The sequence below is a fragment of the Ornithorhynchus anatinus genome, chromosome 10 (assembly GCF_004115215.2).
Source record: "Ornithorhynchus anatinus isolate Pmale09 chromosome 10, mOrnAna1.pri.v4, whole genome shotgun sequence".
In the NCBI taxonomy this organism is placed as follows: Eukaryota; Metazoa; Chordata; class Mammalia; order Monotremata; family Ornithorhynchidae; genus Ornithorhynchus; species Ornithorhynchus anatinus.
Genome location: NC_041737.1, coordinates 59,097,218 through 59,122,460, shown reverse-complemented (window position 1 = coordinate 59,122,460; position 25,243 = coordinate 59,097,218). Strand labels below are relative to the sequence as shown.

Here is a 25,243-nt window from a genome sequence, read left to right as displayed (position 1 = left end):
ACCGTGTGTGATTGTGCAGCGTGGCTCACTGGAAAGAGCACGGGCTTTGGAGTCAGAGGTCATGGGTTCAAACCCCAGCTCTGCCACTTGCCAGCTGTGTGACTTTGGGCAAGTCACTTAACTTCTCGGTGCCTCAGTTCCCTCATCTGTAAAATGGGGATTAAGACTGTGAGCCCCACGTGGGACAACCTGATTCCCCTGTGTCTACCCCAGCGCTTAGAACGGTGCTCGGCACATAGTAAGCGCTTAACAAATACCAACATTATTATTATTATTGTGAGATTATTTGTGTGCGGCGGTGTGAGTGATTCTGTGTTTGCCGCTGGTACGATTTGGTGCTCCTCTTTGTGGATGACTGTATGTGAGGTTATGCATGAGCGACAGTGATGGTGTGTGATGGGGTGGGTGACTGTGACGGGTGTGATTTTTATGTGTGGGATTGTGACTGCGTTGATGATCTGGAGTGTGTAGAGTGTGTAAACGTGTGCGCCCGCCCGTGTCTCCCGTTCCTCTGGCCGTGAGTCACTCGGCCCACGGCCTTTTGATTCCGGTCCAGGGTGGGGAGGGGGTGGGGGGTGGGGGGTGAGGGGTGGGGCGTGGGGGAGCCGCCGAGGACGGCCTTTCCCCTCCAGCCCCCCACCGGGGGCGCCCAGAGGGGCGGGGTCCCCCCTCCCCTTCCTCTCTTTTCGGGGCCTGGGGGGGGGGGCTAACCGCGCTCTCCATAGCCCCTCCCCCATTATTCCCGTCCTGGACCCCCTTCTGCCCGCTGTCCTTCCCGGTGTCCGGGAGAAGCCCTGAGCGAAGCCCTCTGCCTTTGTCGGGGGGCGGCGGCGGGGAGGCCCATGGCTGTCTTTCGGGGTTTCACTTCCCTGCCGCCGGCGCTGCCTTGCTCTGGGGAGGAGCCTGCGGGCGAAAGGGAACGGGGGCAGAGGGGCGGGGCGGAGATCTGGGCGGGGACTCCCCCCACTAAATCCGGGGTCCCCCCCCGCCCCCCACCCCCCGGGCGCTGATGTCAGAGGGAGGGCCGGGGGGGCGGGAACGGGGAGGGGGAGGCTGGGGGGGTGGGCCGGGGCGGGCAGAGGGGCCGGAAGGAGGCGGCAGCGCTTTGGGGCGGAAGAGGAACGGGCCGGGGCCGGGGGGCCGGAACGGGGCGTGGATTCGCCGCCGCCGAGGGCCCGGGGCCGGACCGGACAGAGGGACGGAGAGACGGCCGCGCCGGGGGCTGCCCGAGGTGAGGGGAGGGGGGCGGCGGGGCGGGGCAGAGACCCCCGGGGCCGCGGAGCGGGGGTGCCCGGTCCGGCCTCCCGGAACCCCGGCCTGTTTACAGCGGGAGCCCCGTCCCCGGACCCCCGGGGAAGAGGGCTGACGGTCCGGGGGGGTGAGGAGGGCGACCCCCGGGCCGGGGGCGGGGCCGGTCGGACCCCTGCCGCGTCGGTGAAGCCGGAGGGGGCGGAGGCCTCGTGCTGCCGGGCGGGAGGAAACGTTCCGCCCCCGATGCCCGCCCCCTCCCCGCGATTCCTGTCGCCCCGGATGCCTCCGCCCCCTCCCGGACTCCGCTTCGCCCCGCCGTACCCCCGGACATCAGCGCCCTTCCGAATTTCCCCGCTTTCCCAGATTTCCCTGTTCTCCCGGGGCCCCGAGCCCGCCCTCCCGGACCCCCTCCTCATTTTGACCCCGAGACCCGGGGCTCCAGGTGAGAACCTGGACCCAGGACGCTTAAGGCCTCAGCTGCCCTCCAGCGAGGGGGGGGTGGCAGGGGGATGGGTGGAAACGAGGTGCCACTTCCCCCTCCCCCCCAGCCCATCGCACACTCTTTCACCCCGCCCCCGGCCGCCGAGCCTGGGCCTGCCCCTCCGCCCCGGTCCCGCCCCGCCCCGGGGACCCGGGGGGCGGGGCCGCCGCCTCCGTGCTCCGCCCCGGCTGCCGTGCGGGGCGGAGGGCACCGGGGGGTGCGGGGCGGAGGGCCCAGCTCTGGGAGCGGTCGGGAGTTTGGGGCAGGAGTGGGTGGCGGCGCTTTTCCAGGCCACGAGGGAACCGAACCAACCCCGACCGCAGCGGGTGGGTGGGCGGTTGGTGACCTAGACCCTCAGGGACCAGTCACTGAGAACACTAAGGGGAACCTGGGAGAATGCGCCAAGTACACAGAGCTAGGGGGAGCATACTTCGCACGTGCATCTCTGGAGAAACATGCTAAGCACACCATCTTCAGGCAAACATGCTAAACCCCATCTATCTCTGGGAGAGCATGCTAGGTGCACAGACAGATCCGTGAGCGAACACACACAGGCACGAACATCTCCGGGAGGACACACTAAGTAGTCTCAGAATATATTGGGGTGGGAGAGACGGCTGGGCCCTGTTGGACGGAGTCAGTGGTGAGGGATGCTGAGTTAGGCCTCGGAAGGTCCTCCGGACCTCATATCGGGACTGCCTGCTCCCCGCTTTCCTTGGGGCTTCCCTCAGCGCCGCTCCTCGCCCTCCAGATCAGCGGGAGAGACCCTCCCAACACACACATTCACACAGGAGCCTCAGCCACGGATCTTGTCCTCTCCCCTAGCACCCTTCTAAGGCGTCAAGTTGGGCGGTGGGGTCAGGGAGGGGTCTCGAAGGGAAAGGCCGGGGGAATTTGATTGGAGGAATCCCAGAGGGCTTCCTGGAGGCCGAGGAGCGGCGGGGCCTTCCCTCCAGCCCCGTCGGTGACCAGGACTCCCTCCCTTCTCCAGCCCAGGCCCAGCTCCAGCCCCCGCGCCATGGCGCTCTGGGCCCTGGTCTCCAAGATGCCTCCCGAGCAGTTTCGGGATCTGTTCCGGGAGTTTCCGCAGCGCCTGCGCCACCTGCTGGCCGAATGGCTGGAGAGCCAGCCGTGGTGAGCCTGCCCCCTCCCCTCCCCACGGGGCCTGCCCACCCTCCCCACACCAGCCTCCCCCAACACCCCCCGGCAAGGGAGGGATGGGCGTCCGGAAGGGATAATATGATAGGGAAGGATCCCCGAGGCCTGGGCGCGGATGTAGGGGAGAGCCGCCGTGGACTGGATGCAGAGACGGGGAAGGACTGGGGGCACCTGGGTGCGGAGACGGGGGAGGACCGCGGTGGCCTGGATGTGGAAGCAGGGAGGGATGACCGGTCAGGATCGGCTTGACAGTGCTCCCTTCTCTTCTCTACCCCCACACGCATCCACCACCGCCACCAAAGGGAGTTTCTCGGAGGCTCGGACGCCTTCTGCTGCAGCATGGCCAGCGCCCTCCTCTCCGCCATGGTCCAGCGGTTGCAGGCGGCCGCAGGAGATCAGGCCGAAGCCAGACAGATCCTCCAGCACGTCAGCCACCTGGAGGTGGGGCTGGGCTGCGGGGCTAGGGGGCTGGGGACTGGCCCGGGGGGAGGAGGGGAAGAGTGGTGGAAAACCAGACAGGAAATCTACCCTAGCATTTAGATTTGACACATAGTAAATGCTTAACCAGTAATGCGGTGATCCTCCTCCTCCTCCAATAGCAGGAGCTCAGTCAGGCTATCCTTCCTATCTACCCTCACTTCTCTTCCGCTACAATCCAGCCCACACACTTTGTTTCTCCAACACCAGCCTACTGACTCTGCCTTGATCTCTCTCTCTCACCACTGACCCCTTGCTCATCTGCTCCCTCCTTCCTGAAACACTCCCACCCCCACCTTCATATCTGAAATCCCAGATAGTCTTCTCTATCTCCCCTTCCTCCTAGGACACCTAGGCATCCAAGGCCTCACCCCCTGAACACTTCGATGCCCCACCCCACAACAGTTAATTACATATCTTTAAACACTGTTGCTTCCCCTACCTGTAATTTATTTTAATGCCTGCCTTCCCCACCGGCTTGTCAGCTCCTTGAGGGCAGGTATCGTTCCTACCAATTCTATTGTACTCTCCCAACTGCTTAGTACAGTGCTCTGAATACGGTAAGAGCTCAGTAAATACCATCGATTGATAACGATATGTACTGAGCACCCACTGAGTGCAAGGCACTGTCCTAATAAACATTTGGGAAAGTTCAACAGAAGTATCCCACACATTCCCTGCTTTCAAGTGGGGAAACAGAAATAGAAACATGTTCATGTACATCCCCTTTTAGACTGCGAGCTCGTTGTTGGGCAGGAATTGTCTCTGTGGCCAAATTATACATTTCAAGCGCTTAGTACAGTGCCTTGCATACAGTAAGCACTCAGTAAATATGATTGAATGAATGAATGACTACAAAGAGTGGAATCAGGATAAACACATAGGATGCATCAATCAATCCATGTATTTACTGAGTGCATACTGGCTGCAGAACACTGTGCAAAGAGCTCGGGAGGGTCCAGTGCAAGAGAGAAGCAGTGTGGTTTAGTGGAAAGAACACAGGCTTGGGAGTCAGAAGACGTGGGATCTAATCCCTGCTCCGCCAGTCAGCTGTGTTTCTTCGGGCAAGTCACTTAACTTCTCTGTGCCTCAGTTATTTCATCTGTAAAATGGGCATTAAGCCTGTGACAACCTCATTACCTCATATCGACCCCAGTGCTTAGAGCAGTGCTTGGCACCTAGTAAGTGCTTAACAAATACCATAATTATTAATATTATTATTAGAGTTGGTAGATACGACCCCTGCCAGCTGGTGGGTGAATACAACTCCAGGTGCCAGGAGTTATTCTGGGAGCTCTTGTTGTTAGGGTGGGTATCAGGCAGGCTTTGAAGGTGAAAAGAGAACTGAGGTCTCTTGGATTGAGGGAGTGCCAGGCCAGGGGACCAGTGAGAACAGGAGAGCGAGAGGAGAGCTGGGGAAAGCACGGAGGTGGGCTTGGGAAGAGCTGAGAGTGGGTCTGTGTATTTGAATATTCAGTGAGGAAGGGGTAAATGAATGCCAATACCATGTGAATGAGCAGGGGAGAGGGAGGGGAGACCTTCCATGTGTTCGCTAATGCCACCTCCTTCCCATCCCTTCCAGACCATGTATCAGCGAGACCCCCTGAAACTGGTGGCTACCTTCAAGCTGATCCTCCAGGGGGAGAAAGCAGCAGTGATGAAACAGGTCTGTGTCCTCAGTTTCCCCCACAGGGGGAAGAGAGCAGAGGAAGAACATTCAGGGATCAAAGAGGCGCTCAGGCCAAACCCAAGCTCCTTGCCCGGGTGGGATGGGAAAGGCTGGGGGCGGGGGGGCTGATGGCAGGGACACCTCTCTCCTCCCTGAGCCTCCACTCAGGGAAACCCCAAACTGCTGGGTTGACCTCGTGACTCGCCCCGCAGTTCAACCACCTGCCCCTGACCTTCCATCGGAAGCAGGAAGAGCTCAAGTTTGGAGTGGCACTGGGGCGGCTGCGGCACCGAGTGCGAGACATCCGCGTCGCTGGGCAGACCTTGCGGCAGCGCCAGGATCCTGTGCCAGGTGGGGAGTCTGTGGCGGGGGGCGGGCAGCCTGCAGGATGGGGGATCAGCCGGGGGGCAGGGGGCAAGGTGGACAGGGTAGCCCACCATATTTCTGACTCGGATCAAGGAGAATCTGGGGACCCATGAGCTCTCACATCGACCTGACTCTCCATCTCCCCACCCTGTTCTCTCCTCCCCAATATGCACTAAATGAAATCTGTCATCTCCCAGGTTGTCTGCAGGGTGTGATGGAAACTCAGTGCCAGGGGCTTGAGGTGAGTGAGGGATAGGGTTGGGCTGAAACCTCAGGTAGCGGGGCCTCCACCTAGGGCGGTGGGGGTCGGGGAAAATTGTTTCAGAGAGTAAGGTGGCCTGGCGTCTCCTTCCCTGGAGATCTCTGCACCGGGTGGGAATGACTCCATCCCCCGCCTGGGAACTCGGTCGCATGGGCGGGGAGGGGCAGGGCCAGAGTGACCCCGACGGCCTTCCTGACCCTCGGCCCTCCTGGGCAATCAGGCCCTGTTGCAGGAGGCCGCGGCCGAGCTGGAGAACGCCAGAGACCTGGTCCTCAGGCGGATCCAGATCTGGAAGCGCCAGCAACAGCTGGCCGGCAACGGGGCCACATTCGAGGAGAGTCTGAACCCTCTGCAAGAAAGGTCAGTTGGGAGGGGCGGTCCGTGCTGCCCCCAGCGCTTCCTCGCTGGCAGGTATCTGGGGGCCCGCGTGTCTGGTGTTTCCAGCTCCTGAGCCCCCAACCGCTGCCCTCAGGTGTGAGAACCTTGCGGATGCCTTCTCAGAGCTGCACCGGGAGCTGAGTGAAGCCAGCAGCCACTTAGAGCCCGAGGTCCACACTGCGCTGGCTGCCCGAATGGAGGAGGCCCTGCGCTGTCTGGTCACCGGGTATGTTCCCTCCACCTCCAGCCCCGGTGACGGCCCACCCCATCCTAGCACCCCCGCCCCTGCCGCGCTGGGCCTAGTAGGGCTGCGTGCCCGAGGTCCATCGTGTCACTGGGTGCTCCCCAGGGTGCCTGCTGTGGGCAGAGGGCGGAGCTGGGCACCGGGGTGCCGCCGACCAGGAAGGGGCTGACCCTGGGGGTCTCCGGCTAACCTCTGGGTACCCGTCCCCCACCCATTCCCTTCCCCCCAGTTGCTTTCTGGTGGAGCGACAGCCCCCACAGGTGCTGAAGACTCAGACCAAGTTCCAAGCCACCGTCCGTTTCTTACTGGGGGCCCGGCTGCTGGGGACCCCCACCGTGACACCATTGGTCCGAGCTGATGTCGTCACGGAGAAGCAGGCGCGGGAGTTGATGCAAGCTCAGGGAGCTGGAGCCCCCCACCCGTGAGTGTGGCCAGAGGCTGGGGGGAGGGGTGTAGGCACCGTCCCTACCCTCCAAGAGCTGCCCCCATCAGAATCCCCAGTTTGGGGAGCAGAATGTTGGGCAGGGGCACTCCCTGGGTGAGGATATCCTTTAGAATAGTGAGGTGGGTCCCAGGGGAGAAGGGACACTGACCTCCCCTTGCTGAACCCCAGGGAGCCCTCTCTCCCACAACCCCCGGCGAGGGCAAGCTGGGGCAGTGATCCCCCGCTGAACTCCAGTGACACCCCCACTCCCCTCCCACCAGGGAGAGCACAGGTGAAGTCATCAACCACACGGCCCCCCTGGAGCACAGCGTCCCAGGAAACTGCAGCTCAGCTGTCTTCAAAAACCTGGTGAGGAAGGGGCAGAAGGCTGCCTGTCCCCTGCCACAACCACACCCCAAGTCGCACCCATCCTGCCAGTGCCCCCTCATCGCTTTGCGTGCACCCCTCCCCCCCACCCATTCTCACCACCTTGGCCCCGGCCCCACCCCCATACCAACCAGGCTCTGTAACCGCCCTCCCTCCCACCCCACCCCTTCTCAGACTCCCAGCCCATCTAATCACCCCGACCCCACCCTACACTCTCCGCCCCCCACCTCCTTCATCAACTTCTGCCCTATGTGATCCCTCCTCCCTCTCGGCCCCTACCTCCTCTCCCCTGCCCGGACACCCTCCAGCTGCTGAAGAAGATCAAGCGCTGCGAGCGGAAGGGCACCGAGTCAGTGACGGAGGAGAAATGTGCCGTCCTCTTCTCCGCCTGCGTTACCCTTGGTCCCAACAGCACCTCCTTCCGTCTGCAGGTATCACTGCCCTTCCCCCACCCTCCCCTGCCCACCACTCCAACCCCATCGGATCCCCTACCCACCCCGTGGCTCCCCGGGTCATCTCCACCCAGCCGCCCACACCGACCCTGCATCCTCTGCCCGGTCCAGGCCCTGTCTTTGCCCCTCGTGGTCATCGTCCATGGGAACCAAGACAACAATGCCAAGGCCACGATCCTGTGGGATAATGCCTTCTCAGAGATTGTGAGTAGGTGGGGCCCAGACACTGGGGAGGGGCACAGAGACACACATGGGCCCGGAAAGATGGAGAGAGACAGAAGGCAGAGAGATACAGCCATAGACAGACTGGGAGAGACAGGAGAGATGCAGAGAAACAGGCACAGAGAGACCCAGAGATAGAGACAGAGTCAGGGAGATGCGAGGGGTGAGAGAACAGGTATAGAGGGGAGAGGGTGAGGACAAAGGGGAAAGGGCGAGGATGGAGGTGAGAGGGTAAGGACAGTGGTGAGAGCGTGAGGATGGGGGAGAAGGTGGGGACAGAGGGGAGAGGGTGAGGAGAGAGGAGAGAAGGTGGGACAAAGGGGAGAGGGTGAGGACTGAGGGAAGGAGGATGGGAGACGGAGGGAGGGCGGGGACAGAGAGAGAAGGAGGGCACAGAGGGAGGGCGGGCTGGGGGCAGAGGGAGAGCCCTCTGCCTGCTCCCTTCCTCTCTCCCCCGTCGACCCAGCTCCCTCCTCCCCTCCCCCTGCCCTCGCTGCTCCTCCTTCCTCCTTCAGCCCCCCCTCCTCCTGACTCACTGCCCCCTGCCTCCCCGCGCCCTTCAGGAACGGGTGCCCTTCGTGGTAGCAGAGCGGGTCCCATGGGAGCGGATGTGCGAGACCCTGAACCTGAAGTTCATGGCGGAGGTGGGCACAGCCCAGGGGCTGCTCCCCGAACACTTCCTTTTCCTGGCGCAAAAAATCTTCAATGACAACAGCCTGAGCGCCGACGCCTTCCGGCACCGTGCAGTGTCTTGGGCCCAGTTCAACAAGGTGCGGACCCACAACCCCGGGGGGGACCCACGGCCCCGGCTGCTCCGTCTAGTCTCGCCCCTCAGACACCCCCAGCGGTGCTTGGCCCGTGCCCTCCCACCACCCCGACCCTGCTCCCAAATCCATAGCCCCACCCCCAGCCCACTCCTCACGCTACCTCCTGGTCCATCCTCTCCGTAGCCTGGCCCCCTGACTCTCTTTACAGTTTCTGGTCAGTTAGCCAGTCAGTCAGTCAATCACATTCACTGAGCACTTTGTGCTGAGCACTATACTAAGTGCTTGGAAGAGTACAGAATAATAATAGACACATTCCCTGCTCACAGCGAGCTTACAGTCTAGAAGGGGAGATAGACATTAATAGAAATAAACTACATGTATGTACTGTTGTGCTGTGGGGCTGGGAGAGGGGATTTATTAATTCAGTTCAATCATATTTATTAAGCACTTACCGTGTGCAGAGCACTCTACTAAGAACTTGGGAGAGTACATTAGAACAATAAACAGACACATTCCTTGCCCACAACAAGCTTGCAGTCTAGGTGGGGGTGACAGACATTAGTAGAATTAAATAAATGACAGATATGTACAGAAATGCTGCGGGGCTAGGTGGAGGTAGGAATAAAGGGAGCAAGTCAGGGTGTCGCAGAAGGGAGTGAGAGAAGAGGAAAGGAGGGCTTAGTCAGGGAAGGCTTCTTGGAGATGTGCCTTCACTAAGGCTCCAGTGACCCACCTCAGGCCCTACCCCTGCCCCAGGCCCCACCCCTGACTCCCTCCGCCCCACCCCTCCAGGAGATCCTGCTGGGCCGTGGGTTCACTTTCTGGCAGTGGTTCGACGGCGTCCTGGATCTCACCAAGCGCTGCCTCCGCAGCTATTGGTCAGACAGGTGGGACGGTATGGACGGGAAGGGGAGGGAACAGCAGACACCCCAGGGTCTCTTCTCCTGGTCCCTAACCCTCCCCACAACCTCCAGCCCTGGGCCTTCGCTCTCCTTTTCTCCCCTCCCCTCCCCTCTCTCCCAACTCACCCGCAGTGTTCCCGGCCCTTGAAGGACCCCCAGAAAAGATCCATCCTGGCTTTGGCCGGAGCCCAGGTCTGGAACCTGGCTTCTGGGGATGGGGGCGTTCCCTGGAATAACACTTTGCCCCCCACCCCCTCCACCTCCATGGTGACCCACTCTTCTCCCCAGGCTCATCGTTGGTTTCATCAGCAAACAGTATGTCAACAGCCTCCTCCTCTGCCAGCCTGATGGCACTTTTCTGCTCCGCTTCAGTGACTCTGAGATCGGCGGCATCACCATTGCCCACATCATCCGCGGCCAGGACGGTGAGGGGTCATCCTGGTCACTCGCTCCCTCGTTTTCACTCCTTGTCCTCCAAGGGCTCTTCTGCCCCCCACCCTCTACCAGGCCCAAGGCCCTAACCCTGGTCCCCAGTCCCCGTGGGGTTGGTGTGGGGGGGTGGGGGGCACTTGGGCACTGCACTGAGCCCCCCCGCCCACCACTGCGCGCTAGGTTCCGGGCACATCGAGAACATCCAGCCCTTCTCTGCCAAAGACCTCTCCATCCGCTCTCTGGGGGACCGGATCCGCGACCTGGGGCAGCTCAAGAACCTCTACCCCAAGAAGCCTAAAGATGAGGCCTTCCGGAGCCACTATAAGCGTGAGGGGGACCCCTCTATGCCCCAGCCCTGCCTGGCCCCCAGCTTCAGCTCCATCCGCCCCCCTCCCCCCCCCCGATCTGGTCCCAACTTGCCCTGGATCCCCTTCATCCCCACCCACTCCCTGAGACCCAGTGTGCCCTGCCCTCCTTCCTTTTGCGTCCCCACCCTACCCTGGTCCCAGGCCCTGGCCCCCCGACAAGCCCTGCCTTATCCCCCTTCCCCGTCTACCCTGTAGACTATAAACTCTTCCTCGTCCTCTAGACTGCAACTTCATTGTGGGCAGAGAACGTGTCTACTTATTGTTATATTGTACTCTCCCCAAGTGCTTAGTACAGTGCTCTGCACACAGTAAGCGCTCAAAAAGTGATTGACTGACTGACTCCCCTGGCCCTTGCCCCCCACCCCCGCCCTCCCACCCTCTCCCTAGCATTCCCAAGACCTTCCTCTCCCCATCTACAGAGGAGCAGATCGGAAAGGATGGCAGAGGCTATGTCCCGGCTACCATCAAAATGACTGTGGAGCGGTGAGTGGGTGACGAGTCAGCTAAGCCACCTGCAGATAGTCCCGGGCTTGGGCTGGTAAGTCAGGCTGGCAGGCTGGGAAAGCCTCTGCTGGCCTGCCAGGTGGTTTTCAGCCCTACTCATGTGCCTCTCTCCTTCTCCCAGGGACCAACCTCCCCCGACTCTGGAGAGCCAGTTACCCGCCATGGTGCCCATCCCGACCTACGACATCCAGCTCACCCCTGACCCATCGCTGAGCATGCAGCTCAGGACAGAGATGTAAGAGCCAATTAGGGACTGGCAGAGTATGTGCATGCGTGTGTGTGCAGGGGGCGGTCAGTGGGTGTGGGGATCACGGAGGACCTGGGAACTAGCTCGGTCTACAAGTCCAGGCTCCCACCCACCCCTGCCCTCCTGCTGCCCCCCACCCAGGACCCCAGCCTACTCGTCGCCACCAGTGCTGAGCCCGTACCCGACGGAGGAACTGTCCAGAGGCCTCTCCCCTTATCCCGAGTAAGTCCAACTTCCCCAGTCCTGGGTCATTTTAAAGGCTCCAACCAAGGTCCAAGAGAGGACCCCATCCAGGAGAGCTCCCTGTTATACCACAGACAAGTCAGACCATCTCTCCGGCTGCCTGGCCCACGGCCTGGACCAGGCATCTGAGTCCCCCGGAAGATGGAATGGACACGGTCCCCACTCACTCCGAGGAGCCCCGGTTCGGTGGGAGCACCGGGGCGGACTCGGTCCTGCTCTCGGTACGGCAGGGGAGATGGACTGATTGCCAGACCCTGTCGGGAAACTGGGGCAGGGGGCGGGGGGACCGCACACTGGAGAATATCGATTGTGGAGGCAGGGTATTAATCTGTGAAGGCTTCCTGGAGAGGGGCTCTTGCACTGGAGGCCACACTAGGCAGTGTGTGTGCTGGGAGGGTGGGGAGGGGGCAGGGGCGTGCCTGGAGCCCCTCTCAGGGTCAGGGCATGGGGAATCCCACGGGCAGCTGGATCCCTTCTGTCTCACTGCTCCTGGTCCTCACCGTCCCTCCCTTCCTCTCCCATCTGCCCTCTGCTCAGCAGCACGCTGCCCTGAGGGTGGTGCAGGAAATGTGCCAGAGCTGGGGGTGGGGGGGAAGGGAGTGGCTGAGCCAGTTGTCCAGTCTTGGGCCAGCGGGGCCTCGACAGTGAACCCGGGTGGCGCAACCCTGTTCAGCCCTCCAGTTCCCTCGGGGGTCTTCAAATGGGAAGAATCCGGTCATGTGATGCAATTCTACAGCTGGACAGTCAGTTGCAGGGCCATTGGGGCCCGCATGCTAGCGAACATTCAGAGCAGTGTCAGAGTGGGCTCTGGGCGTTCAACTCAGCTCCCTGGGGACATGAGTGAGGAGGGAGACCCCTTCCCTTTGCCTTACGCACCGCAAATTTGCTGTCTGTTTCCAGCCCCACTCAGAGGATTGCGATGCCCTGCGAACTGAACCAGATGAATCTGCCATATGACCAACCAAGTCATGGGTGTGTGTCGTCCCCTATACACACACACACACGCACGCGCGTGCACACATACCTCTGTGCAAACCCCCCTCTCGATGACTAAATGTGGCTCCCAATATACTTTTCCTGCATGGCCCTGTAACAACAGCACCACATATTGTCTCCCTGGCAGTGCACCCCACCACTGCCCGCTCCCCTCTCCTCCCTGCACCCCACTTCCCCATCCTCCCCGCATTCTGCCCCCCCACCCCATTCTCCCCATATCCCGCTCACTCAATTTAGAGAAGCAGCATGGAAGAGTGGAAAGAGCATGGGCCTGGAAGTCAGCAGACCTGGGCTCTAATCCTAACTCTGCCAATTGCTTGCTGTGTGGCCTTGGGCAAGTCACTTAACTTCTCTGCCTCAGTTTCCTCAACTATAAAAGGTTTAAATCCTTGTTCTCCCTCCTTCTTAGACTGTGAACCCCATGTGGGACAGGGACTATGTCAGATCTAATTCACCTGTATCTATCTCAGCACTTAAAACAGAGTTTGACACATAGTATGTGCTTGTCCCACTCCCCCATCTTCCCCGTGTCCTCCTCTCACCACCTTTCTCTTGCCCAGGGAGTTGCTGTGTCCATTGGCCCCTGGGGATCCTGCAGGACCAATGTGCTCAGACACTGAGATGGCAGATGTGTTTGCCCCAGAGACCTGGTGAGGCGGGGGAGGGGGAGAGGTCCAGGGTCAGTGGAGGGGTGGCGTGGTGTGGTTGGAGGGAGAAGGGGGGGGGTCTCTCTAATGTCCCCATCCCTACTGGAGAAGCAGCGTGGTCTAGTGGAAAGAGCCTGGACCTGGGAGTCGGAGGACCGGCGTTCTAATCCTGGCTCCGCCACTTGCCTGCTCTGGGGGCGAATCACTTCAGTTTTCTGTGCCTCGGTTTCCTCATCTGTAAAATGGAGATTCAGTACCTTTCTTCTCTCCTACTTAGACTTGGGAGCCCCATGTGGGACAGGCCATTTCTGACCTGATTATCTTATATCTACCCCGGTGCTTAGTAGAAGCAATCAGTGTTTGCAGAGCACTGTGCTAAGCACTTGGGAGAGGACAATACAACAGAGTTGGTAGACACGTTGGTAGTACGTTGCTCGGCCCACAGTAAACACTTAACAGGTACCACCGTGATTATTTATTATTACTCTTCCCGGCCCAGGGGGAACACTGACCAGTTTCCGCTGATGGCCCCTTCGGAGCAGGACCTGACACAGCTGCTGCTGGAGTCGGGGGCCGCACAGCCCCCCTTGCCCCTCCCCCAGTATGGGCCATCGGGCCTGGCTTCCCTGGACCTGAGGCCGAAGCCCAGCTGGTGACAAGGGTGGCCCAAGCACACTCCTTCCCCCCATCCCCTTCCGGCAGAGAAAAGGACGGTCCATGGAGAGAGTGGACAGTGGCAGCCTCTCTCCTTTGGGGAAACAAGGGACCTGTCTCCCTATACTGCTCCCTCCCGCCCCCCGAGCAGACACCCACAACCCAGACCTGGGAGGAGGGTGGGGGAAAGAGGACCCGGAGAGGACCCACCCCCTTTGGGGGTGGGGGGGCATTCCAAACATGGGCTGCCCAGGCATCCCCAAATGTACGCAGGCTTCGGAGGTGGGGGCTTAGGGGCAGCCTGGTCTGGTTTCATACAGATTAAAACTTTATGGTATATCCTGATCTTTGTGCCATGGCTCAGTGCGGGGCAGGGGAGGTGTGAGGCGCCAGAGGAGGACACTGAGGGGCTGGCAGGGGGGAACCAAGCGCCAGAGGGGAGAAGCAGACGCACCAGCAGGGGCGACCGAGGCCCAGTGGGGAATATTGAAGTTCCAGCAGGGGTGACCAAGAGGCCCACAGGGGATAGCCAGGCACTGGCAGGGGACACCAAGGCACCGGCGGTGGTAACCAGAACGCCAACGGGGGATATCGAGGCATTGGGGGAGATACCGAAGTGCCTGCAGGGATGACGGAGGCACTGGCGGTGGACACCGAGGCACCAACAAGGGTGATCGAGGCACCCGTGGGGGATATCGAGGCACTAACGGGTGACAAAGGTGCCAGTGGGGGATATTGGGGTTCCAGCAGAGGTGTTCAAGGCAATGGGAGGGATATCGAGGTGCCAGGAGGGGTGACTGAGGCACCAATGGGAGATATCGAAGCACCAGGAGGGGGGTGACTGAGACACCAGCAGAGGATATTGAGGTGCCGGTAGAGGAGCGAAGGCAGCACAGTAGAAATCTGTTTGTACACCCAGTTGAGTGGGAGGAAGCGCCACCTTATGCCCAAGTTGGGCTTCCTGCCTCACCTTGGCAGGAGGGGATGCTGCCAAGGAACTTGAGGGTCTGGGGCGGCTCCCACCAGCTCAACGCCCCGGGCCCCCCACTTTACTCCCACTCCTCCATATGAAAAACTCAGGGGGCCATGCGCTCGGCAACCCCCCTCCCAGTCCTCCCCTACGCCATAAAATAAACTTTATTCCAAAATAACAAAATAAATAATCTACTGTACAGTCCGCCAGGAAAAACTAAACAGACGCGCAGCCGGGGCGCTGAGGAAGCATGGGGAAGGGAGGAAGTTCAGGGGCCTACTGCCTGGACAGTGGGGATGGGCTGGGGGCTGCGGCGTCTGTTAAACCAAAGAAACCAACTAGAAAAGCACAAACAGGGAGGAAGTAGGGGGAAGGGGGTCCTGGCTTCACTGGTGCCGCAGGGTCCGACCGAGTCCGATCTCAGGGAGGGGGGGCTGTAGGCCCAGCCCCCGGCCACGAGAGGGGTGGGGGTGGGGGGAGCTGTATGCCCAGCCCCCGGCCAAAGGCGGAGGGGTGGGGGCTGAGATCACTCCCCCAAAATGCAGCCCAGTTCACAGGGTTGTTTTCTGCCCCCTTCCCTCAATGCTCAGTCCGGGGTGAGGGTAAGGGCAGGGCTCTACTCCAGGCGTCGGGAAGGGGGAGGATCCCGCGGGCCCGGGGCGGGGTGGGGGGTCCGGAGCTTCGGCTCCTCACGGCCGGGTGGCGTCGGCCTCCACCTTGACACTGGCCCTACGGCCCTCGACCAGGCCTGGCTGGGCCCCGGGGGCGGGACACGAGGTTTCCTCGAACTCTGTGGGGAGACGATGAGGCGGTGGCTTTAGGGTGGGCGTGGGGGAGAAAGGCTCCGGGGTGGTGGGGAGGGGGCGCTGGGGGTGGGGGGTGGGAGTGTGAGAAGATACTCCAACGAGGGGGCTGTGGGAAGAGATAGCCGGGGGAGAAGATGCTGGGGCGGGGGGGAGGGAGGGGCAGGAAGAGACCCTACGTGGGAGAGAGGAGAGAGTCCACAATGGGGGAGCGATGAGGAGAAACTCGAGCGGGGGGGAAGGTGAAAAGACGCTCCGACGGGGGGAGGGCGGGAAGAGATATTCCAGCTCATGGGGAGTTGGGGTGGGGGGGGGGCGGTAAGAGAAGGAGCGAAAAGAGACACTCCGGCATGGGATGGAGATGGAGACACGGGGCGGGGGGGTGCCGAAAGAGATCCTTCAGCCCGCGGTGGGGGGAGATAATCCAGAGGGGTGGTGTTAAGAGACGCTCCAGCCCGGGGCGAGGGGGGAAGGACTCCAACAGTCCAGACTCCGGCCCCCACCCCCCTCTTCCCCCCGCCGCCCCCGCGCTGCTGGAATTTCTGGTTCCGTCAGGAGGCGCGGGGGCGGCGCGGCTGGGCTCGGTTCTCCCCTCCTCCCCTCCCTTCCCCCCCCTCCCCCGCCTCCGAAGGACCCGCCCCCCGCCCAGGCCCTGCGGCTCTCAGGAATGCCCCCCGCCTCCTCCGGAAACCCGGGAAGCCGCGCCCCGCACCGCCCACCGCCAGCCCACGGCCCGCCCACCGCCCGGTTAAAAATACCGAGCCAGGTCGGAGTGGCCCGCGTCACTCCCGCCCCTGCCCCCCTCGTCCCCGGGGCGGCGGGGGGCCGGACCTGGGCCTGGGGCTGGGCCTGGGGCTCACCGGCGGGGGGCGGCTTGCCGGCCAGGCAGGGGCTGAGGCGTCCGGCGCGTTCGTGGGACACCAGGCGGGCGAGGCGCAGCCCCTCGTCCATCAGGGTCTGCTGCAGGAGGTGGCGACTCCAGAGACCGGCGGCCGGCAGGCCGAGGGACAGGTCCGCGGGCGCCCCGGGCGGGGGGGTCAGCCGGGGGCACGATCCGGCCGCTGCGGAGGGGACAGGGCCCGCCGTCGGAGGGGGGAAGGGACGGCCGGATGGCTGCTGACCCCGGGGGGGGTCAGCCCCCAGGGGAACCCCCCCAGCAGGGGGTCCTGCAAAGCTCGCGTTAAATAGCCCACACCAACGGGCAACCCATCCTGCCCACGTGCCCCCTTCTCCCGCCGCCACTCCGCTCACCGTGCCCGTGGCCATCCAGGCTCTCTCCGGACAGACTGGCGCTGTCTTCTTCCAGGCTGGGCCGGTATGGGGGCACGTAAGCCTCGGGCACTGGGGTGGGCTGCAGATTTTAAAAACCACTGTTCCCCAAACTGGCAAGGGGGAGACCCGGTGTGGGGCAGATGGGTCAGAGGGGAGCAAGCGGGAGGGGGGGAGAAGTCGATCAATGCCCCGGCCCCCAGGTGGCAGAGGGGAGGGAGGAAGGTACTACCCAGCGGGGCGCTCACCTCCTGCTTCAGCTTCTTGGGTTGTGGCATGGACACCTCGTCGGAGGGCAGCCTGTGGGGAGAGGAGAGAGACAGCAGTCAGGGCAGGGCTTGTTCTCTCGCCCCCAGGCCCAGCTGGAGGAGACATGTCCCCCTCCCACCGGCGGGCAGACAGGGCCCGCTGTGTGACGGACTCTGCACACAGTAAGCATTCAATAAAAACGACTGATCGATTGGCTCGTTCTGGGCAGGGAAGGTGTGTGCTAATTCTCTTCATTTGTTCATTCAGTCGTATTTACTACTACTACTAATAATGTTGGTATTTGTTAAGCACTTACTATGTGCAGAGCACTGAACTAAGCGCTTAGGAAAGAACAGGACAACAATAAACAGTGACAATTCCCGCCCCCAACGAGCTCACAACACAGTCTGTTGTATTGTACTCTCCTAAGCGCTTAGGACAGTGCTCTGCACACAGTAAGCGCTCAGCAAATAGGATTGATGGACTGAACTGGGAGCCCGTTGTTGGGTGGGGATTGTCTCTGTTGCCGAATTGTACTTTCCAAGCGCTTAGTCCAGTGCTCTGCACACGGTAAGCGCTCAGCAAATAGGATTGATGGACTGAACTGGGAGCCCGTTGTTGGGTGGGGATTGTCTCTGTTGCCGAATTGTACTTTCCAAGCGCTTAGTCCAGTGCTCTGCACAGAGTAAGCGCTCAATAAATACGATCGAATGAATGAGCGACTGATGGATGATTGACTGGGTGGCGGCCGCTCACCTGGAGCCCCTGAGGGAGGACAGGTAGGTGCTCTCCCGCGCCACCTGGCGGGACAGGGAGAACAGCTCCACCCGGCGCAGCAGCAGTGAATTGTCCCGGAGGCAGAATTGAGCCGCCGCCTCGTTGATGGTCAGCTGCGGGGGCAGAAGAAAGGGCGGTCAGTCGGGTGGCGGGGGGAGGGAGGAGAAAGAGGGGAGATGTGCCCCCGCTGGGAAGCCTGCCGCACTCCGACTTCAGGCCGGCGCGACTTCTGCTGGGACTGCATGACCTCTGACCCCCACCCGGTCCGCAAGGCAGAGAGGGGGAGAGGGTGGGGAAGAGGGGAGGGTGGGGAAGAGGGGAGGGTGGGAAAGAGGGGACGGTGGGGGAGCCGATCCCCCTCTCCCCATCCTCGCTCCCCGGCCGTCGGGGGCGGGGAGCACCCACGCCTCGGTACAGCTCAGAAGACGGCCGGCCGGTGGGGGATCAAAGCAAGAGGGAGGGGACGGGGGCAGGCTCAGGTCACCGGTCCCCCGACTTCCTAGGAATGTCCGGGGGCTACGGGGGAGCCGGGCTGGTTGGAGAGGAGGGGCGGGGGACGGCCGGGACTCCCGGGTCTCCGGTCCGTCCCCCCTCCCCCCCCCCGCTGGGGACGGCCGGAGGGAGAGGGGCGGTCACCTCATGGAGACTGAGGGCCTTGCCCTCGCGGCGCCGGGAGTCGCAGCGGCCGTAGATGACGCTGTATTTGCGGATCTCCTCCTCCTTCTGCGCGTCGGCGGGGTCCATGTCGAAGATGTGGGCCACGCTGCGCGCCAGTTTCCGGTTCAGCCGGAGCAGCGAGGACACCTCGGCCGCGTCTCCCCGCGGGTAGCTGGCGATCAGCCGCTCCACGCTCTCCACCACCATCTGCACCATCTCCGGCTCCAGCCGCTCCGCCCCCGGGACCCCCGGGGCCGCCCCCGCCGCCGCCGCCGCCGCCGCCCCCGCGGCCGCCCCCTCCCCGGCCGGCGGGGAGAACGGGGGCGAGCCGGCCTCCTCCTCGGCCCCGGGCCCGTCCGACTCCGGGGTGCTGCGGCCGGGCCAACCGCGCGGGTCCGACGCGCCCCCGCCCTGCGGCGACAGCTTCTCGCCCAGCTCCGACGGGCTCCGGGGGCTGAAGCTGCGGGCGCCGCCGGCCTTGTCGGCGGGGCTGCCGTGGCCGTTGCTGACCGCCGCCGCCTTCCGGCCCCCGGCCGTCTCGGAGATCTTGAAGAGCGGGATGCTGGACACGGCGGGCACGGGCTGGGTGAAGAGGCCCGGGTTGGTGGCCCAGTCCCGGAGCACCTTCTGCAGGCGCCGGACGTGCAGCGGCTTGGTGGCCATGCCCACGAGGGCCATGATCTCCAGGAACTCCTCCTCGCCCGCCTCGCACAGCTGCTGCACGTCGTCGCCGCCTTGCTGGATGAACGTCTCGTAGTAGGCCAGCAGGTTGGCGCGCTGGAGGACCCGGTACAGCTGCAGCTCCCCGAGCGTGCGGGGCAGTGCCATGGCGCGATGGCTGGGCCTGGGGACGGGAAGGGGCGGGGAGGAGGAGGAGGAGGGGCCGGTGGGTGAGGGCCAAGGGGCCAAGGACCAGCCCCCGGCCCACCCCTACCCCACCCCCTGCAGGAAGCGGGCACCGCAGGCTGGGGGAGGCCGGGCACGCCGGCTGGCGGCCGGGGCGCAGACCCTTTCCCTCCCCTCCTGTCTAGCCCCCGGCCCCGGGGTTGAGGGGCAGGAGAGGGGCCTGGTCACGCCCTCCCACGCCTCCCCCCCATAGGATCCAGGGCGGGAGGCCGAGGAGGGAACGAGCAGCGCCCCCGCCCCCGGCCCCGCGGCCCCCGGCGCCAGGGGCGCCTCCACGGTTCCCGCGGGAACCGCTCTGCCCACGCACACTTCCACTGTGGGTGGCACATGTGGGCGCTGGACCGCCCAGGCCGCCCACGCCGGCCCCGCCCCCTCCGCTCGCCGCCCCCTCCCCAGCGGGGGGACCGGGGGCTCCCCGCTCCCTCCCTTCCGAGCGCACGACCCCTCTCTCCTGGCCCCCTGCCCGGCCTTCCCTCACAGCCCCCGCCGCCCCTGCCCCGCGCGACCTCCGTCCCCGCGGCCAGCGCTAGCCTCCAAGGACCCTCTGCAGCCAGTCCTAGCGCCCGACACCAGTCCGCTCTCCCCTCGAAGCCAGCCTTGGCGCCCACCGCGACCCCCGCTCTCCCCTCGAAGCCAGCCTTGGCGCCCACCGCGACCCCCGCTCTCCCCTGGATGCCAGCCTTAGCGCCCACCGCGACCCCCGCTCTCTCCTCGAAGCCAGCCCTAGCGCCCCCCGCGCCCCCCGGTCTCCCCTCCGTGGGCAGCCCCAGCGCCCACCGCGACCCCCGGTCTGCCCTCGTAGCCAGTCCTAGGGCCCGAGGGCAGCCATCCTTAGCCCTCGCCGCCCCCCCGGCCCCCACCTCGGGCTGCCCGGCAGTGCCCCGCCCCTCCCCCCCCGGCCGCCACGACCCCCGGGTGGGTAGCCAGCCCCCATCGTCCGGATGCCCCTACCCCCCCCCCCGGGGGCGTGGCCGTCGCCTCTGGCCCCTCCGTCCCCCTCCACTCACTGGGCTCGGGGCTGGTGGGTCCGGCGGGCGCTGTCCCCCGCGCCGGAAGGCTGGTCGGCTGCGGGGGAAGGGGCTTTATGCATGGACGGACCGGGGCCCCCCGCCCCTGCTCCCGCGGCCGGCCTCGCTTCGATCCCGGTGCCGGTACCGGTGCCGGTGCCCGTGGCCTTCCGTCCCGGCGGCGGGCGCGGCGCTGCCTCCTCTCGGGGTCCGGGCTCGGCGGCTCTGGCTCGGCCCCTCCCGGCTCCTCTCGCCTCCCCCCGCCCCTCCCCGCCCCTCTCCCCGCCCCCCCTCTCCCCTCCCCCCTTCCCCCCCGCCGCCGCCTCCCCCGCAGGACGCACGGAGCCGAGCCGAGCGTGGGCAGAGCCGGGGGCGGCGGGCGGCGCCGGAGATAGACCCGGAGGGATGGAGCCTCGCTCGGCCGTGGGGGGGAGGGGGAGGACGGGTCAGGGAACGAGGGTGAAGGGGCGGTGGGTGTGGGGCGGGGGCAGGAAGCTGCCCCTAGACGACCCCCGCAACTTCCCTGCTGCCCCCCACCCGCGCCGGATGCCAGGATGCCAGTCCGCCCCGCCCCGCCCCCCCCCAGTCTGCCCCCAGAAAGAGCAGTCGCCCCGCCCCCGGCCTCACCCACCCCCCAGCACACAGAGGGCTGCACCCCCGGACACGGCCACGCAGACGGACACGCGTGGGGACGCACAGACGCGGGCAAGAACGACAGAGAAAGTCGTCGGAGGCAGAAATCTCTCAAACTCCAAGACATACAAACAAGTTCACTCTCCAACACAAAGTCGCAGACACACACACACACACACACACAGAAAGCATGCAGTCACACAAAAATGCGCACACAAACCAGACTTCCTGGCCTTTGGACGGGCTGTAATCTCTCGTGTAATGGGGAGTGGAGGGCGTTTTGTGTAAATGTGTATCATTGTGTCTGCACACATGGAACGTGGTGTGCAAGTGTAGCAGTGTCTTTGTGACGTGTGCCTGCATGTGTATCGGTGTGCAGGTGTGTATTAGCAGTCTACCTGTCTTTCGGTCTGTCCTCGTGCATCAGTGTGTGTGCACACATCCGTGTGTCTTTACACCAGTGTCCACATGTGTACCAGTATGCCTTCCTGGGCATGTCAGTGGTATTTATCGAATGCTTACTGGGGGCCGAGTACTGTACTAAGTGCTTGGTTATAGATTAGTGTACCTGTGGATGTCACTGGGTCTCATCTATGTAAAAATGTCTCCACACGGATAGGAGTGTCTGAATGTCTGAATGTGTCTCCATCTGTATCAGTGATTATTAGCATGTTTGTGTGCTCCTGGATATCTTATCTCATATGTATCTGCGTCTTTGTGTCAATATGTGTTCATGTGTTATTATGAATACTGTCATAGCTTTGTGTTCTATATGTGTCTGTTTTTTTATGGTATTTGTTAAGCACTTAGTATGTGTCAAACATTGTTCTAAGTTCTGGGGTAGGTACAAGTTAATTAGGTCAGACACAATTCCCTGTCCCACTGGGGCTCACAGTCTAAGTAGGTGGGAGAAGAGATATTTAATCCATATTTTACAGTTGAGCAAACTGAGGCACAGAGAAGTAAAGCGACTTGCCCAAGGTCACCCAGCAAGCAATAGGCAGGACTTGGATTAGAACCCAGGTCTTCTGACTCCTAGGCCCATGCTATTTCCACTAGGCCACCCTGCTTCCCCATCATGTGTGTTTGTGTATCGCTGTTTAAATCAGTGACTGTGTGCTGTGGGTATGTTTCAGTATGCCTTGGTGTTTGTATGTATGTATGTATGTACCTATCAGTGTGTGAACCCCCATGAGTATGCATGTCAGTGCTTGCGTGTATTGTCTGTATGTGTATCAAAGGGTCTGTGTTTTTTCTCCAATCATGGAAATGAAGTTGAATGCCTCTGTGACTCTGTGTGCATCTGTCTCCAAGTGTGAATATATACTCAGTCATTCATTCAGTCGTATTTGTTGAGCGCTTATTATATACATAACTGTGAGTGAGCCTACTGTGTATCTCCAGGTGTCCCCCTCCTCTCTTCTTTTCCCTTCCCCTCTCCTCTTCCTTCTTTTGCCTCCTCTACCTCTTCCTTTCCCCCTCCTCTTCCTCCTTTCTCTTTCTCCCTTCTTCCCTTTGCTTCTTCTCTCTCTCTCTTCCCTTCTCTTCTCCCTCCCATTCTCCTCCTCCCTCCCCTTCTCTTCTCCCACCCATCCCTTTTAATACTAATGATACCCATTATGGTATTTGTTAAGCGCTATGTACCAACCACTGTTCTAAGCGCTGGGGGAGATACAAGGTAATCAGGCTGTCCCACAAGGGGCTCACAGTCTTCATCCCCACGTGGGACACGTGGGACAACCTGATTCCCCTATGTCTACCCCAGCGCTTAGAACAGTGCTCGGCACATAGTAAGCGCTTAACAAATACCAACATCATCCCCATTTTTCAGGTGAAGTAACTGAGGCAGAGAGAAGTTAAGTGGCTTGCCCCAGGTCACAGAACAGACAAATAGCGGAGCCGGGATTAGAACCCACATCCTCCGACTCCCAAGCCCGGGCTCTTTCCACTTAAGCCACGTTTCTCTTCTCCTTCCCTCCTCCCCCCCCCTTTCCGTTCCCTCTCCTCATCCTCCTCTCCTTCCTTTCCCCCTCCTTCTCTCCGTCCCCTCCTTCCCTTCCCCTTTTCTTCTCCTCTCCCACCCTTCCCCTTCCTCTCTCCTATTCTCCATCCCTTCGCCCCTTCTCCTCCTCTCCATCCCTTCGCCCCTTCTCCTCCTCTCCATCCTTTCCCCTCTCCTTCTCTCCATTCCTCCGCCCCTCCTTCTCCCCTTCTCCCTCCCTTCTCCTCCTCTCCATCCCTTCCCCTCTCCTTCCCTCCATTCCTTCGCCCCTCCTCCTCCCTCCCTTCTCTCCGTCCCCTCCTTCCCTTCCCCTTTTCTTCTCCTCTCCCTCCCTTCCCCTCTCCTATTCTCCATTCCTTCGCCCCTCCTCCTCTTCTCCATCCCTTCCCCTCTCCTTCTCTCCATTCCTTCGCCCCTCCTCCTCCCTCCCTCCTTCTCTCCCTCCCCTCTTTCCCTTCCGCTCCTCTTCTCTCCCTCCCTTCCCTCTCCTTCTTCCTTTCCCTTCCCCTCTCTTCCTCCCCCCCCCTTCGCCCTTTCCCGCCTCCTTTCCTCTCCCCTCCCCTGTTCTCTCTCTTCCCCGTCCCTCTGCCAGGAAGGGGGGGGGGGGAGAGGGGGTCGGGGAAGAAGGGATCCCGGGACCCGGAGGGGCGAGGCGCCCCTCTCCCTCCGCCGCCGCCCCGGGGGCAGGGCAGTGAATCAGCAACCGGTCCTCCCCCTCCTCCGCCCTCGAGGTTGGGGGAGAAGTGGGAACCTGCCCGCCCCCGGCGGGGAGGGGGGAGAGGACGGGAGGGAGGAGGGGGCCCCGGGGCCCGGCCGCCCACCCCCAGCCCCCGCGCTGGCTATTTTGGGGCGCGGAGCTCCCTCCCACCCGCCGGGCCCGGCTCTCCACGTGCCCCCGCCCCCCGTCCCCCTCCCGCGCGCCCCGGCCCAGCCCCGCTCCCCCTTCCCGCAGCCCCCGCCCCCGCTCCCCGCTGACGCACATCCTCCACCCACGCGCGCCCGGCTGCCCGGCCCCCCCACGGGGAGGGAGCAAAGGCGGGGGCGGCGAGGGAGACACGTGACAGCGCAGGCAGCCCGCACCCCCTCCCCCTCCCACCCCACCCCCCAACACACACACCACACACACACACACACACACCACCGCCCCCCAACCCCGGAACGGGCCGCCACCGGGAGCTGCCGTCCGGGGCTCTCGGAGCGGGGCGGCCCCCCCCACACACCACCCCAGCCCGGACACGGAGGAGTCAGGCTCTCCGGCAAAGGAGGGGAGCGGGGACCTGACTGTTTGGAAGGAGGGAGTGTGTGTGTGTGTGTGTGTGTGAGAGAGAGAGAGAGAGAGAGACTTGTATAATAAGTTGCTTCTCTAACTCTGTAGTTATGGCTTATGGTCTGAGTGTGAACTGGTTCTGAGATTCGGTCTCTGGTTAAAATGTTGATTTTTAATCTCCGAATGGTGAGGCAGAGGCTCCGACCTCAGGGCCCCACAGGGCCTCGGACCTGAAGCCACAACAGTAGGTCTCTCCCTTCAATTCTCTTCCCCTCCCTACTCTTCTTTTCCTACCTCTCCCGTCCCCTACCTTCGCTTGTCCTCCTCCGTCCCTCTGGCCTTCCTTCCTCTCCCCTTCCTCTGTTTCCCCCCTTCTTCTCCTCTTCCTGCCCTTGTCTTCCCCACTTTTCCCTGTCTCCACCTCTCCTCCTTTCTTTTCCTCTCCATTCCCTCCCCCGTCCTCTTCTCTCATCTCTCTTTCCCCTCACTTCCTTCTTCTCCCTTCCCCTCCCGGTCTCTTCTCCCCTCCTCTTCTTCTTTCCCTTCCTTGTCCTTTCCCTTCCCTCCTCTGCCAGACAGAAGACAAGAGGCCGAGATCGGGCCAGAGACCAAAGACAGAAAAAAACCAGGTGTTATTTCTCCCCTGAGGACTTTCCTGTTGCTCTCCAGCTTCCCCTTTCCCTTTCCTTTGCCGTGTACTTTTACTCCCTCCTACATCCGCTATTTGCCAGTAGTTTGAGTCTGTCGGTTTTCCCATTTGATTGTCATCTGTTTGCGGGCAGGGCCGGGGTGGCCGTTGCGGGTGTCCTCTCCCAGGCGCCCCCTCGTGGAGAGAGCGCGGGAATGGGAGGCAGGAGACCCTGCCTCCCGTGGCAGTTCTGTGCCCCGGCACTTTGGGCAAGTTACTTAACCTCCAGGCTTTGATTTCCTCCTCTCTAAAATGGGGCTAAAGATAGATGAGAAGCAACATGACCTAGTGCCCGGATAGAGCGCGGCCCTGGGAGTCAGAAGGACCTGGGTTCTAATCCCAGCTCTGCCACTTGTTCATGCATTCAGTCGTATTTATTGAGCGCTTACCGTGTGCAGAGCACTATACTAGGTGCTTGGGAAAATACAATATAATAAACAGTGACATTCCCTGCCCACAACGAGCTTACTGTCACGACGGG

The 25,243-nt window shown here is 62.3% G+C and overlaps 2 protein-coding genes across 3 annotated transcripts; one reads left to right on the top strand and one right to left on the bottom strand.

Moving 5' to 3' along the window:
* The first annotated feature begins 1,128 nt into the window (after positions 1-1,128).
* On the top strand, positions 1,129-13,876 carry STAT6 (signal transducer and activator of transcription 6). The gene is made up of 22 exons (XM_029073642.2): positions 1,129-1,231; positions 2,724-2,866; positions 3,193-3,331; positions 4,950-5,033; positions 5,249-5,387; positions 5,600-5,643; positions 5,885-6,024; positions 6,137-6,268; positions 6,516-6,707; positions 6,992-7,079; positions 7,406-7,528; positions 7,661-7,753; positions 8,335-8,541; positions 9,331-9,425; positions 9,729-9,865; positions 10,053-10,199; positions 10,660-10,723; positions 10,866-10,979; positions 11,133-11,213; positions 12,135-12,206; positions 12,791-12,880; positions 13,377-13,876. Exons 2-22 carry the CDS (start codon positions 2,751-2,753, stop codon positions 13,531-13,533), a joined length of 2,454 nt encoding a protein of 817 aa, XP_028929475.1. The 5' UTR covers positions 1,129-1,231; positions 2,724-2,750; the 3' UTR covers positions 13,534-13,876.
* Positions 13,877-14,645: 769 nt separating this feature from the next.
* On the bottom strand, positions 14,646-20,394 carry NAB2 (NGFI-A binding protein 2). Of its 2 annotated transcripts, XM_029073643.2 has the most exons (7): positions 20,173-20,394; positions 18,239-19,103; positions 17,582-17,715; positions 16,825-16,876; positions 16,559-16,658; positions 16,168-16,368; positions 14,646-15,294 (listed from the first exon to the last, which is right to left on the bottom strand). In XM_029073643.2, exons 1-7 carry the CDS (start codon positions 20,253-20,255, stop codon positions 15,194-15,196), a joined length of 1,536 nt encoding a protein of 511 aa, XP_028929476.1. In that variant the 5' UTR covers positions 20,256-20,394; the 3' UTR covers positions 14,646-15,193. The 2 variants fall into 2 exon arrangements, with proteins under 2 accessions (XP_028929476.1, XP_028929477.1); XM_029073644.2 differs by lacking the exon at positions 16,168-16,368.
* Positions 20,395-25,243: the final 4,849 nt, after the last annotated feature.